This window comes from Pomacea canaliculata, linkage group LG10 (genome assembly GCF_003073045.1).
Source record: "Pomacea canaliculata isolate SZHN2017 linkage group LG10, ASM307304v1, whole genome shotgun sequence".
NCBI classification, from domain to species: Eukaryota; Metazoa; Mollusca; class Gastropoda; order Architaenioglossa; family Ampullariidae; genus Pomacea; species Pomacea canaliculata.
The window spans coordinates 14,928,686-14,943,437 of record NC_037599.1 but is presented as its reverse complement, the minus strand read 5'-3'; the positions used below and the strand labels follow the sequence as shown (position 1 = coordinate 14,943,437).

Sequence of the window (14,752 nt, the reverse complement as noted above, 5' to 3'; positions counted from 1 at the left end):
TTTCTCAAAAGTAAAGCAAACTGTACTTTTCTTATTGTTATCAATGATATAAGAATATCAAGCAAGTGTCAAAGTGCCATATATAAAAACTTACCTGATTTGCTAAGGAATAGACCAAAGGACTGTAGGCTAAAACTGTAATAAAAAGTTTTGGCACGAAGAGAATTTGACTTCCTGGAAGATGAAACTGGAAAAATAATATAATGAGAAAAGTAATATTCCACCTCATTTCACTAAAAATCCTTAAAAGAACTGCCAAAGGAGAATGTTGAGTTATCCTGGAAGAATTTATTATCACAAGTAACACTTTAGTCCAGAAAATTTTTCATTTTGTTTCAAGGCAGTGAAGAATTTTTTTTTTAATTTTTCCAATCAAATACAGCCAAATTATTTGGTATCATATGAAACACCATGCTCTTCTGCTAAATATTGTACAGATCCATCAAGGATTTCCATTAGTTTTTTCAAGAAATCCTCTATTCAACTTAAAGGACAGCTGTGGATTTTTGCATCTTCAAACTTCATGCCTTTGGAAAAAGAGATTCGCAAATCATTTTTCCTTGCTTTGTTCTTTTTTATCTGGTGCACTGTTGCAAAAGATATTTGCATTTCATATGTCTGTCTTCATTTGACACATTGGTTTGAAGTCATAGTGCTCATCAAAATTCATGCCTTTGCATTTTCACTTATATGGCCCTAACCTTTTACTAAAAATGTGAAAGCTGTTGGCCATTTAAATTAAATGAAGCCAAGATGAGCATAATGATAAAAGCCCAACCAACTCCATGCAAAAGAATGTGTGGCTTCAAAGCCAGATTAAAAATGCAACAGCTTTAAGAATTACCCAACAATACGAGTGAACAATTCCTGTAACACATTCTATATGTATTTGCTAAAAAGATTAAAAACTTAGAAAGAAATTTCTACCATATAAAATTTTTTCACCTTACATGAAATTCCTCTGAAATTCAAATGAGGGTTTATTATAAGAATACTAATATCACCTTTATTACTATTACAGTTACTGTTAAAGTATATGCCTCTACAGTCATGGAAAGTTAAGAGAATGACTCAATGATTTTTTTTAAAAATGGCCAGGTATATTTAATGTACAAAGAGGGACATTCGCCAATCTTGATGGAAACTGTGCTAAGTGAGTTTTGAAAATAAAATTCGTTAGCCTTTTGATGATGAAAGAAAACTCTGTCAGTAATTTATCTATTATACTTTCTTTTAAATATAATGTTAGGTATCTGACTTACAGGTCTGACCAGCCCTTGTAGGCATTTACAGAAGTTTTGAAAGACTTCTTCGCAGACCAGTCTTCCTTGAACAACATCCTGCACAAAAGACAACAGAAATGCTAAAATTCTAAGTACACTTATTGTTGGGTTTGATAAGAAAATCCACATAGTGGATGGGAAGCAAAGAAGTATCCAGAAAAAATACCCTGGCCCTGTGAATAGGTTTTACATCATAGAGTTAAGGCAGTGAGAAAAAAGATAAAGTTGTATAAAAAGTCTCATGAATACATAAGAGAGGTTTAACATTATAAACAGAACATGCTACAAACAGTGATGTTCTGATTAAAACAAATCATGGGTTTATAATTCTTCAAAAGTTCCTGATGACATAACCTACATTTGCATAGTGACTGGTTATTTTTTTTTGCATGTTGACTGTGCATATTTTCAAACTCTAAACAGGACATCTGGGATTTAAAAAAAAATAGTATTACAACCGCCTGTTTGAACTATAAAGACATCAGCGCATTGAATCTAAAGAAGCATTCATAAACTGGCTGCTCCTAAAAGATGAGAGTACTAAGAGTCTGTTTAAAACGCTGGTATTGAAGACAATTTTGTGTCTGTTGGTAATTCTTAGTTATGGCACTATGATACACATATAAACTAGGTAAGCAAAGTCAAAGTCAGACTTTAAAAACATGAAAGCCATAATTCTTCCCCCAGTAGATTTCTAGCATATAGTGTTGGACCATGTGCATTATAACAGATTCTGACCACATTTATTTTTATCTCTTAAACTCTTAATAGCTTATGCTGATACAATAACATACCACAGCCATGACAGATGGACTAAGATCAAGCGTGAAGGCAATACAGTAACGTGATGCAAGAAAGGTAACTGTTGTTCTTGGACTGATTCCCACATTATACGTTTGATTTGGATCCAACATTGGCTCTCCATCTGCAGGAATCAGTGCTGCTAACGTCAAATCTTGCCTAAGATCCTAGAGGAAAACAGTAATTTCTCAAGACATTAAGAAATTTACAATATTTTCAAAATACATGTAATCATTTCAAACTGTGATGCCTGCTTCAAGTCTCTGCACTCTAAAATGGCTGAAATTCCTCATACATCTAATTAATCAATACTTTGTTAATATCTTATGACACTGATTAATGGATTATTTGTGTGAGAGAAAAAATATTCGCACTAATACTATAAAAATAATGGGAGCAAATATTTCAATTTCAGATTACACAGAAGTAGCTGAAAAATAACCATATTTAACACAATTCTAAATATAACTAATTTTATTTCTTTAAATCATGCATTAATTCTATTTGAAAAATTAAAAAATGAGCCGCTGACCTCAAGATGGAGTTCTTGGGATGGTCTGAACCTGACTGTGTGTTTCAGGTTACGAAAAAACCAACATGCTCTGATGTTCCTTGATACTCTGGTAGTCTTTGTCATCAAAACAAACACTTCTTCAGCATCAATGTACATCTGTTAGAAACACATACAGGCAATCTTTGAATGTGTGTAAATGCATAAATGTATGTGTATCAACTGAGACATGAGTTGAGAAGGATCATGCAAAGCAAGAAAGTTACTGAAAATTTATTACATTACATTAAAATGATCAATGATGTAGCGACAAATCTCAATCAGGATAAAAATGTAAATATGCTTTCAGCATATACTTTTTCTTCCATCAAGAAAAGGAATCAACATTAAATAACTTTGTCAGCAAAGTAAAAAACTCCTCTGTATATGGGTGTGCTGTAACTTGTGGTCAACATTATTAGGAAGTAATAGTATTACTACTGGTAGTAGTTTCAGGGACCAACTTTTTCTGAAACTATGCTTTAAGACCTGTTAAACGTTCTTTTCTTTTATCTTTTCACTGTAATGCACATACCAAATGAATTTTAATCATATATCTTATTCATAAAAAAATCTACAAATTTTGGAAACCCATCCACAATATTCTTAAATTTGTTAGCTTTTTCTACAAATGTTAGCAGGCAGTGCATTCCATAAAGAAACAACTCTTTCAAAATAATAGGATGTTCTTATATTTTCATGTCAATGCTCAGTAAACAAATTAATTCTTGCCCTCACAATTGGTGGTATGACATATTAACGATTCACTTAATAAAAGTGTTACTAATATAATCAATGTCATCATACTCCAGAATGTTTTGTACGACTTAACAAATATACTTTTGTTCAAATAATTAAAATGTTCCCAATAATTTCAATGATATGATATAACATTCATACCGCTCTGTCGTTATCTGAATGATTTTCTTCTGCTCCGTCTCGTTCCATGATCGACAGTCGCAACATACAAGAAGACACTTTGGGGCGTTTGGTGAATGAAGCTGGCAGCAACAGTTTCTCGCTGCCTGCACACTGTGCTCGATTAAATTACAAAAATATCCATCTTTTGAGATATGTGCCCAGATCTTTTGCTGATGATTAATCAGGGTTCTCCACTTCCCCAAACTCTACTTCTTAATTTTTTACTAATTTTCCGAGCATCGCTATGTTTAACCCCATGGTACATCAGCGATACAACAGCAAATGAGTTGACCACAGATAATGTCCCCTAGTAGAAATCTTCCTCTGCCGAAGTTGAAAAAAAAAAGCACTGACAGAAGAGTCACGTGTACTTATTAATCAGACAAACAGTGCATATTTTTCAGATATCAGTAGATAGAACTCACCTGTAAATTTCAGCCTCCAAAACCCATCCATTAATTACTTATTTGCCACGATTTGTACCTACGATCAACGAGCGACCGTTTGGATTATTCTGACGCTGACAGTCTGCATTTATCGTGGTTCTGAAATAACCTGCTACACGAGAGATGCAGACTTTCAGGGTCCGAATAACCCGAACTGTTGTTTTGTTTATTAATTTATATTAACTGGTGGCAATGTTGTGAATGGTGTACCAGCGGGACGTAGTACACTGTTAGCGGGGCTCGTTGATCGCAGGTGTGAATCGTGTACTTTAATGAATAATTAATTAACGGATCGGTTTGAAGGCTGAAATTTGCAGGTTATGTGTATATCGCGGAAGAACCGTGAAGCGGGCCACTTGGACCTCGAGCGCTAGATGCCGCTCTCACGCCTCGTAGGTAGTAGGGAGCTTTTGGCTGCATAGACTAATCTGTCCCGCGCCGAGCTATCTACTTTCAAGGGCAATTACAGAGTGGTGGTGCCCAAATCTCACCACTCCGGTTCAGTACGTTGGTCTTTTAAAAAATTAACTTCTCTAACTACATAGGGTTTTGCTTCAGATACTCTATCCAGTCTATCGGCCGAATTTTGCGATGCTAAGATTATTAATTTTTATAAGGTTTTAAGCGAGGGTATCCGCGATGAATTAAGATGTTAAAATGGGCTAAGGACATGAAATCATCAGAATTTGGGATGTAGGTTGATTTCTCTATGTTGAGTTTTTGTTCTGCTACTTAATTTAAAAGTAAATACAACACACATTAATTGATAATCAAGAGATTATTCAAGATCAATAAAATTATTCCATCACAATTATGAGTTTCAAGGCAGTTTATGTATTCACTCTCCCTGACTCTTAACTTTCTGTTAACTGACATTGCATGGTTCCAGAATAATTTTTATATAATTACATGTTTGCTCTGTGACATTCATTGGCCGCATGCACTGAAAGGGCAAGTCGTTGCGAGTAAGCATGGGGAAGCGTCTATAGAAGTGAAATTGTGTCCACATTTCACGGATGTTGCTTTTTTTTTAACTGGACCTTAGTTATGGCAGTGACAAAGATCCCCAAAGGAAAGGCACCATAAGTAAATTTTCTACCGGTGTAGTCACGATTTTGTGTGTGTGTGTCAGTATATAATTATAGTCCCTGTTGGGGGAGAGTTTGATCTGGAAACATCTTTTTTGATGATCGATGCAGTAACTATACGAAATGAGCCGAAGAAATCGCTATGCGAGATGAAGTCACTATTGCGCGTTCGTGCGGCTGGCGTGCGTTGGCCACTTTGTTTTCCCAGACAGCGGCAGTCCATCGTTGCATTGGTATTCGAGGACACTGTGCAACATAAGATATGGTGCTAAAAGCTTATTATGCGTTGGACCTGTTTCACTTTACGTTTCTCCAATTAAAGTCTTCACTTTCTCCAGCTATAAGATGTACACTCAAGCACTAATCCCCTAACAACTTCATGAAAACATTTTCCTATTACTCTCTTTACTATGTGTCTTTTCCTTTCATATATCCTGCAGTTATGGTACAAGAAGTCTCACACGTTTCAGCTACCTGCTTTTGCATAGTAATAAACTTGTCCTGCTTCAATATCTCAGGTTTTAAATCTCTTCTTTGATATTCCTATGTGGCATAAACTGTTGCATACACCATGAACACCTGTGGTTAGGAATGGTGCTTTTGTCAGTTATAAGTCTATTATTCATTGGTTTTTTTCAACACATTCATATTTTCTTTAAAAACAAAAGCAATTAAGATAGCATTTTATTTATCCCAGAGTGCAATTAGGGGTAGCTCAATATGAAAGAACAAAACAATACAACATATTACTACAATATATTCATATTTGCCAAACAGGCATACAGAAACATTCAAAAGTCACACAGGCAATCCCTCCTCCAAAAAATAAAAACCAGCCTTAATCTGTTGATCTTTCATGCAGGTACACAGAATAGGCGCATCGATGAGAGTGTGAAAAAATTCTCCTGATAGGACTTAATTGTTTTTCTTCTCCCCTGTCATTTTGGTTGATAATCCATATTTTTTATGAGCAATGAGCAACTCCTTGATTAAAACTTGCATGTTACAAGCTGCATGATAAGCATTATCACATCTTTGAAGGAACAATATTCACATCAGCATATGCAATTTCTTAATGGATTCTACAATATTTACATTAGAAAAAGTTCTAATTGTGCTTTCATGTACTATGGTGTGCAGTAAAAATGTTCACAATGTTTATGTCCAAATGTGATATAATGGTGAGTATTCTATGGCTAAAACTGACAAATTTGTACATTATCAAAATCACTGTCAGCAGCATTTTCAGGTTTTGATATATCCTTACCATGTCCATCAACAGACAATCTTAAAAGTGAAGACTACAAATTCTATATCTGTATATAACATCGTTCCATCTTCTTTTTCCAAGGCTGAATTTCTTCTTCTGAAAAGCTTTCTTCAAGTTTTATAGAAAGAGATTTTAATGTTCCACTGTTAGATAAAACAGAGAAAGCTTTTAATGACATGTTACTGCAGCCATCCAAGAATAGCTGTTCTAGATTTAAGAGACCATCAATCACTATAGGAAGGCAAGACTCTGTCAAACTTTTGGAAAAAGACAGATTGAGTTCCCGTAGTTCTTTCAGATTTCTTGCAATATGATGAGCCAACAAGTCAGTTGTATTACAGTGCATAAGACTAAGTGAAGTAAGAGATCTCAAATGTTTTGGTATTAACAACAAGCCTTCCTCTGTGAGTCTGTAACATCCATCAAGTTTCAAAGACAACAAATTTGTAAACTGAACAATGTCTCTGACATCATGGTTGTCCACACGAGTTGTTTCTGCCAAATCTAGATGGACCAGATGTGTCAAGCTAGCAACACTACCTTGAAACCAACGTGGTGGCCAGATGTTTCTGTGCAGCACAAGATGTGTGAGAGATGATGGCAGGATCCTGGCGCTTGGTAATTTAGTGATGTTGCTTAATTCTAAATGTAGGTAGAGCAATGAAGGACATCTATTTTTCAGTTCCTTAAGAAGAGCCTCAGACAGTGGCGATTGATCCCAATTATTCTCTGCAGCAATTCATGATAATATTTTGTAAATGTTTATTAAACTAGAATTAAAATTCAATATTTACAATTTAAAAAAAACTATGCTTCTACGTAGAAGGATAAACCACAAGTGCAAATAGATCTAATATACTATTTTAAAAAACATGAGAATGAAGATCACAACTTTGCAGTCATAAACATTTATGGTTTTAAAAAAAACTGGACATTTCTAGTATTTTGCTTGAAGCAAATGTATCATATGCAATCTTGTCACATCACAGGGATGGTAAAGGTATCAGAATTATTCTTTCCCAAAACTTTAACAAGGAAACTTTCTATTACAGTATAGATTACTTTATTACAATAAAAAAAAATCCAATTTAATGTTAGATGCAAACAATGATTTCCTGAGGCTTGACTATATGATAAATATAGTTTTAGCGCTTTCAATTAAAATTAGCTAAAGGTACAACAGATCTAGCCATTAACTTGTAAATATAATGAAATAGAAAAACTCCAACCTGTAACTATAAAGTAATTCATAAAATATAAGGATGTGAAGACCAATGTATGCTATATTAATATGTAACAGCTTTATAAAATGTTTCAATGCTATCTGGGTCCTTTTCACAAAACTACCATAAACATTTCTACACAACTGTCATGATCAATGACCACCTGTTTCACAATATAGCTCACTATAACCCCTTGTCATATTGTTAATAAGAACCAGCATATAGGACACTTTACAGAGAATGAGTATAGCCCATGAACAACACATTTACAACAGCCAGTGAACTATGACAAAGCTATTAAATGTTCATATATATGCTAGACGGAAAGGACAGGGTTAACCATCAGGGTTTTCTACAGGTACTTTTGTTTCGTCCACCCTGTGATTGTTTAATATGTGTGTAGCAGGGTAAATGCGGTTGATCTTTCAATCTCACCACAAGAACCAAACACAACACTTTCGTGGGTTCTGAATCGCTTTACTCCAACGACAGTCGATAGTGCTGGCTCAGGCAAAACTTCTACACCACACACTCGCGCTCTTGGTGGAATGTGCTCTCACCTCTGCGCCGTCTCCTCACTTTCTGACCACACGCCACTTCACCCGACTTCCCTCCAAACATCCCCGCACCTCCACCCTGTCACTAGTCGACCCCCTTCCGCTCTCCTTCGGTCACGGGGTTGTCACCCAGTCTGTAATTACCCCCCAACCGCCAAGCCTGTACCTATCCTGTGTGTGCGCGTGCCATGTTCCATACTATCATATGTGCATGTGTCTTGGAGTGAATGATCGTACGGTGCATTCAATCCATGGTTAATGTGTGAACTCGATCGTGCATTTCAGGTATGTATGGGCTCCTATTCAAAGCATTTTGAGCCCACCTTCAGTGGCATAAAAAGACACTAGAAATTTTATATAGATTTATTTTGTTTGTTTGATCTGTGATCGATTGTATAAGACTGGGTTTGGGTTAGCCTGCTGTTAAGAAAAGACTTTATCCCAGAGGGCAATTACAGGCAGCTTTACATAGAAGCACAAATAATACAACATATTCATATCTATTCATATCAGAAGTGTCTGACTGTTACACAGAGATTGAAGAGCACTCTGGGCTGTCCCAGTAACTTCAGAGCAGGTGGATATAACATGATGAAAGAATGAGTTGTCGAGGCTTCAGCGAGTGCAAAATATGGCTGCTAGAATAGTTGCACGCAAGAAGAAATCTGTTCACATTACTCCTGTACAATGTGACATACATTGGCTTCCTGTGGAGAAAAGAATTGTCCACAAATTGTTAACTTTGACATATGGCTGTCTTCACGACCTTGCGCCTGGAATATCTCCAAGAACTCATTCACCGTCACCAACCTCAGCGGAACCTTCGTTCAGCAGCCCAATTCAGACTTCGACGACCGAGTGTTCAGTCAGGGAATACCAACAAGAAGACTGTGGGTTTCAGATCCTTCTCTAATGTAGCCCCGCTTCTGTGGAACTCGCTTTCCCTCTCGACTAAGGAGTCTGATAGTATTGCATCTTTTCGGAAAAATCTTAAGACTCACTTGTTTAACATTATTTGAAGTTGTTCATTTGTCCTGCAGTTTGGTGGCTGCTGGGTTCCCCGCGCATTGAGCGTATCTCTGTGATACTGATACTAGCGCGTTACAAAACTACATCATCATCATGTAAGCTGCACTTGTCCTTTGCATTTATGAGATCCCTAAAATAGCTGAAGAAATCACTGGGAGACAGAGAAAGACTGCAGCTTCCACAGAAGTGGCGCTTCTATTGAAGATGGTGCCCAAGTATTTAAAAGAAGGGATAATTTCCACCTCCTAGTTGTGCATGACACTTACAGGTCTTGGTGGAGAATTATGATGAAATCAAAAACAATCTCTTGGGTTTTACATTAAGTTCTACGAAATTTTTATTCTACATCATAAATTCTAGCAGTGCTGTGTCTGAAGTCAAGAGAGAATGAAAATAAATGGACCACGCTGGTAGATTACAAAAAGTAGATATCATCATTTTCACCAGAAGTATATCAACAAGAGAATGATGCTGCCATTTACCATTTGTATTAATTATAACATTAATCTACCATTCTTGCATATGAGGGTATGGTCAGAAACAGGACTAAAATGACAATATAAAATAAGCTGGTTTACACAAGAGTAGACTAATATTAACAAACCATAATTTCCCTAAATGTAATGAACGAAAATGTCCATATATGAAGTCATACAAAGCTTATTGAAAATATGACAGTGCTCCTTAAAGCTGTAGAAGAAATATATTGTAAGCATCTGTCATTAAATGTATTAAAATTCAGTATTATGAAAATAACACTTACTTCGACTCACATTTCCTCGCACTTTAAGAGTTTTCAGACAATCAGAGAGATGTGATCTCAAAAATTTCCACATCTTGCACAAATCAAGATTATACGGCAGCAGATCCACATGTCTCCACAAAGTAAAGTCCTGTGTTACTTTTCTCCATCTACGACATACTCTAAAAAAAATTTCTAATATTTTATACGATTCAAAATTACAGTTATGTTAAAAACAATTTTAAAAACAGCATTCAAAACAAGGTCTGGTTTTATAAATCACAAAACATTATTTATATCTAATAGAGACACAAAACTACTTGACATAATAATTGTAGGTTGCCTTCAAACCCCAAGACTTACAACATACAAATAACCACAGATGATTATTATGATATTATTTATAAAGCACATACATTTCCCTGTGTGGAGACAAGCTTAGTATATGTGTGTGTGTGCTCTCATAGGGCTATAGGACTAAAATGAAGTATGAATAATGATGAATAAATGAAGAATAAGGTAGCTACATGAAGTATTTTTGAAAGAAATTGGTTTTGAAGCTAAAGTTAAAAGCTTTCAATGTAGTCTGAGTTCAAAGAGGAAGAGGAATAAAATTCTAAGCATTGGTAAAGTTTCTCTTGTCTAAATCATAGTATGAACAGGAGATGAGCCAAACTAGTAGACAGAGAATACCAGTAGTTCTGACAGATATTCTGGGACTAAAGGGGGGGGGGGGGAATTGTTGTTTTATGCAGTCAGCAACTAAGGCTATATGACAGCAAAACTGATGGCCCTATCAACACTATACAGTCATTAGTGGTAACAGTAGTGGCAAACCCTTCAAACTCCAGTCTTGTGTAAACAATCAAAGTACTTACTGGATAACACCAATTAAAAAAGTGAATAATAAATGAATTAATAATGCTGCTAAATCCATATAACCAATTTAAAATATCTTTGAAACTAACTATAGGAAATATGGAGTTCCTTAAATCAGAACTATGACCAAACTAATGGTCAATAAAAATTAAAATCTAAAAACTTAAAAAGAACTGAAAAACACTATACCCTAAAGGTAAAGAAGGTAACAAACCATATAAAAACCAGGTTTTAAAGGAAAAAACCAATATTAAAGAAAACTAAACCAACCTGAAGATCCTTAAACAGTAGAAATACAGCACCTAAAACTAAACAGAAGTCCAAAACAAGGCAACATGAAGGATCTGGCAACCATCACATTATACCAACACTGCAGACTTGACAAGCCTCCCAGACACCAATAGCAAGTGACAAAACAGGAGATGAGGGCAATAGCAACAGTAAACACCTGCAGCAGTAAACACCAGTAGCGCTAAACAACACCTGCAGCATCAAAGAGCAACAATCCTCTTTCTACACCTCTGGAAACCAGCATTGTAGCGAGCGCATGTCCGGTAGGTGGTTAGGGAGACCAACAAATAAAGAGTTACAGCTGTTAAGCCTAAACAAGTTTAGGGAGTTTATCGTCCTGACAACATAAACCTTTCCATCAAACTCCCGACCCACACCTCCATTTTCACAGCCGATATGACTGCTATACAGACAGCCCTTGAGACTATACACCTCAAACTGAGGGACACCACAAGCCGACAATTCCTCATACTGTCGTTTCACTCCTGTCTCTTCAAAACAAATCATCAAACAGAGTAGACATTGTTTATGAAATATTGTCCCTCATAAACAAGATTAACAAAGACAATGGAGACAACAGGTTCCTTCGGGTTCCCTCCCATACTGGGTTAGAAGGAAACGAGGAAGCTGATAAACTAGCCAAACTGGCAGTAAAACGAACTAGCAATCCTAAAGTCACCACCCTAAACATCTCTATTTCACCAGCAGAGAGAAGAATAGCAATAAAACCAGCAATAAATTTAAGGTGGAATGAGAAGTACAAAAGTGAAGGTAGAGGAACTAGGAGACTGATAGATGAACAACCCAGTACTACTCTGCTTTTCTTTGGCTCAAATAGGCCCCACCAATCCAAGATAGCCGGAATGAGGCTTAGCGGAGAATATCTAACTACACATAAAAGAGACCCTCTTTCCTGCACATGTGGAGACAGGCTTAGCACCTCACATGTGCTTTTGGAGTGTCATGAAAACAAAGATGAAAGAGATGTTTTAAGTCAGGTCTTAAATAAACACAGGCTAGCCTTAAACATTATCAACTGTCTTAACCCACCAGAAGACATATGGCACACCATACTGTCACTGGTAGGGACAATGGTGGCAGGCCACACGCATGCTAAGCTCATATAAACAGGTTGAAGGTAACCCTGAGTAAGTCCTTAAAAATATATCTATGTAGGGAAAAACTGCATGACGGGTGCTTGACCATAGGCACTAGAACCAAAATAAAATAGAAAAAAAAAAAAAGATGCATAAGCATATTACCTTACATTAAATAAAAGCCTAGGATATAGATATATGGCAACAAAGAGGATCTGGTAACCTGGACAATACACCACCACTGTGGACTTGGCAGGCCTCCAGGACATCAAAAGCGCAGCACCTAAAATGGTAAAGGGCACCAGTAGACAACACCTGTGGCTACCATGAACAGCAACCCTTCTCCCTTCCCTTCCCATCTTACCACCGGTTCTCCCCTTTTCCAAACTCTTCCCCTCTCCTAAACTCCCTTGCCCCCTCCCCTACAGTGCAAAATCGCCCTATGGTGGAAGCACTTTCCCTTTTCAAACACAACAACAACAACAAGACTAAACAATGCAGATGTAGGTGAGCTTTTGGGTGGCAACAATTGACAGGAATGGTTTGATGTGGCTGACTATGAAAGCTCAAAAATGAAAAGAAGGGTTCATCAATGTGAGATTCATGAGTCAGTGACTCTTGTCTTCTTATGGATGAATCTTTTGGGAATGTATGAACACTTATTCCATCACTATAGTTTCCTGTGCATTTAACAATGACATAGTACTTTCCATAGCTATGCTCGGGGTTTCAAGATTTGGTATTTTCTAGTCAACTTGTCTCAGCCACACGATAGTCAGCCATGATGCCCCCAGTACTAATGTCACACATGGCTTCAGGCCCAAATGGAGATCATTTTTAAATTTTCTAGATTCATGTTTCTCCTTGTGATATCCTGTTTGAGGCACTAATAAGTAATATGAAAGGAGTCTTTTGAGCATGTTACCAATTGGGTAGGTCTTCAAGCTGGTTGCCTTTATCCATCATGAGTTCTGAAACAAGTGAACTACTAGAGTTTGTTTTCCTATGGACTATCTGTCCAGTTAATACTGGTGACATTCACAGGATGAGGTATATTTTGGGGTCAAGAAGTATACTTTATCTGGAAAAACATCTTAAAATTCAAGGAAAATAAAAGCAACTCTGAAACTATACCAGAGCAATGTAACTCAGCTGAGTATGTGTTTTTAATTTTTGTTTTAATAGTTATCATTTTGTGTTTAAACCTAAAAAAAAAGACTGAAACAAGGATCAATAAACAATCCAGTTTTATTCACTTTTTTCATGTCAAGAAAATTTTGTTCAAATCTCAGACTGACGTAAAATTTAATACTTTAATTTTATTGCTTGTGGAAACTTAAAAAAGGGAACATGTTGGATTATGCTCCTTGGCACACATATTAATTGGGGGGGGATAATAAATATGGTGAGGGGGGGAGAGGATTTTGATCTCTGTCTGGTTAAATTCCTTACAACACATACCACACATTTGAAGGCTCTTCTGAAGCAGGTTTACTCCCAACTGCTCTCACTCCAATATATGTGTAGTGTGAGCTTAAAGCTACTAGTGTGTAAACAAGATACTAATAAAAGCTTAACGATATATACATACAAAGCGTTAAAACAAACAGCTTAATGTTACTAATTTCTATAATAGGCTAAATTTTTTGTTTTTGAAGTCGTCTCTTCAGTCTATATAGGCTGTGGCAGAGTTATCTGGATGCTGGGAACTGGAAAAGAAGGGCTTGACTTATAAGTCGTCTGGTGACCCAAAAATTTGTAGTGTACATCAAAATACACCTTACGTCATGTACAATGCATAATTTGTTGACGTGTGATTGTGCCTAACATAATATAGTAGTACCATTAGAAGTCAGTAGTACCATTTACCGAGAAAATACACGCATTACACGTCATTCGGAATCGACGTGTGCCTTTTTAGGGTATGCATCTTTCTTAGCGTTCTAAAGAATTTTAAATGTACCTAAAACTATTGACAAAAATTTACATGCCTGCCGCAAACGCATCGATCCTTCACTGAAAGATACGAAATTATTTCAAGTAATATGTTGTCAGGTACGCTGTTGATGTTAACATCGACTGCCGCCATCTTTTACTTATTGATGTCATGTGACAACTCAAAGTCTTTGGTCTCGTCTTGTGCATAAACTTGTATTACTGGACTGCTGGCTGACGATTTTTTTTCCCCCCAGTTAAACTACTAAAACGAGACAGGTCGTATAAAGCTTCCGGTTTAGTCACATTTATTATTTAGGCTCGCCGAAACTAACAGCGGACTTCGCAAGAGGCAAAGCGTTGGTCTTGGCAGACAGACAGCAGTCTACCTATACACCTCCGTGGTTCAATCTGCTCAGCTCCCTTCCCGTCTGTACACTGGGATGTGTTTAAGCAGCTAATTCCTATAACTAAGCATTTATGCAATGCCAACTCAGAACCACAAAGATTACACGTACATGCAGCAGTTCTTAACGAGCAGTCACGAAGGAACGAGGGAAATATCTCAGAATGCTCAATAATGGCAAGAACAAGTGGTCTCATTGCGCTTTCATCTAGAATCTAGATCAGTATATGTAAC

At 36.6% G+C, this 14,752-nt stretch overlaps 2 protein-coding genes across 11 annotated transcripts in view; both read right to left on the bottom strand.

Moving 5' to 3' along the window:
• The window catches only part of LOC112573143 (KICSTOR complex protein SZT2-like), a 98,586-nt gene extending 94,715 nt beyond the window's left edge, over positions 1-3,871 (bottom strand). For 2 of the 4 annotated variants that reach the window (XM_025253230.1, XM_025253232.1), the window contains exons 1-5: positions 3,535-3,869; positions 2,617-2,754; positions 2,078-2,251; positions 1,263-1,340; positions 95-187 (exon numbers count right to left, since the gene is read on the bottom strand). In XM_025253230.1, the coding sequence (XP_025109015.1) occupies positions 95-187; positions 1,263-1,340; positions 2,078-2,251; positions 2,617-2,754; positions 3,535-3,600 (549 nt within the window). In that variant the 5' untranslated portion in view covers positions 3,601-3,869. Of the gene's footprint in view, positions 1-94; positions 188-1,262; positions 1,341-2,077; positions 2,252-2,616; positions 2,755-3,534 lie in introns of all 4 variants that reach the window. The other 2 variants (XM_025253233.1, XM_025253231.1) reach the window with 2 other exon arrangements.
• Positions 3,872-5,758: 1,887 nt separating this feature from the next.
• Positions 5,759-14,423, bottom strand: LOC112573587 (F-box/LRR-repeat protein 12-like). 7 transcript variants are annotated; one of them, XM_025254091.1, is made up of 5 exons: positions 13,639-14,162; positions 13,103-13,148; positions 12,343-12,460; positions 9,932-10,092; positions 5,759-7,088 (listed from the first exon to the last, which is right to left on the bottom strand). In XM_025254091.1, the coding sequence occupies exons 3-5, from the start codon at positions 12,444-12,446 to the stop codon at positions 6,400-6,402; spliced, it is 954 nt and encodes a 317-aa protein (XP_025109876.1). In that variant the 5' UTR covers positions 12,447-12,460; positions 13,103-13,148; positions 13,639-14,162; the 3' UTR covers positions 5,759-6,399. The 7 variants fall into 7 exon arrangements, with proteins under 7 accessions (XP_025109876.1, XP_025109874.1, XP_025109873.1 ...); XM_025254089.1 differs by having other exon boundaries at positions 12,401-12,460; XM_025254088.1 differs by lacking the exons at positions 13,103-13,148; positions 13,639-14,162 and adding an exon at positions 14,169-14,423 and having other exon boundaries at positions 12,401-12,460.
• Positions 14,424-14,752: the final 329 nt, after the last annotated feature.

What these genes read in the sequence shown, in the direction of transcription:
- LOC112573587 (XM_025254086.1), bottom strand. Translation starts at nt 12,536, where the DNA reads ATGGGAAGGGAAGGGAGAAGGGTTGCTGTTCATGGTAGCCACAGGTGT. An exon ending in AGGCTTTTATTTAATGTAAG is followed by an intron (nt 10,093 to 12,342) that starts GTAATATGCTTA and finishes AATTTTTTTTAG; the next exon opens with AGTATGTCGTAGATGGAGAA. An exon ending in GCGAGGAAATGTGAGTCGAA is followed by an intron (nt 7,089 to 9,931) that starts GTAAGTGTTATT and finishes GAATTGCTGCAG; the next exon opens with AGAATAATTGGGATCAATCG.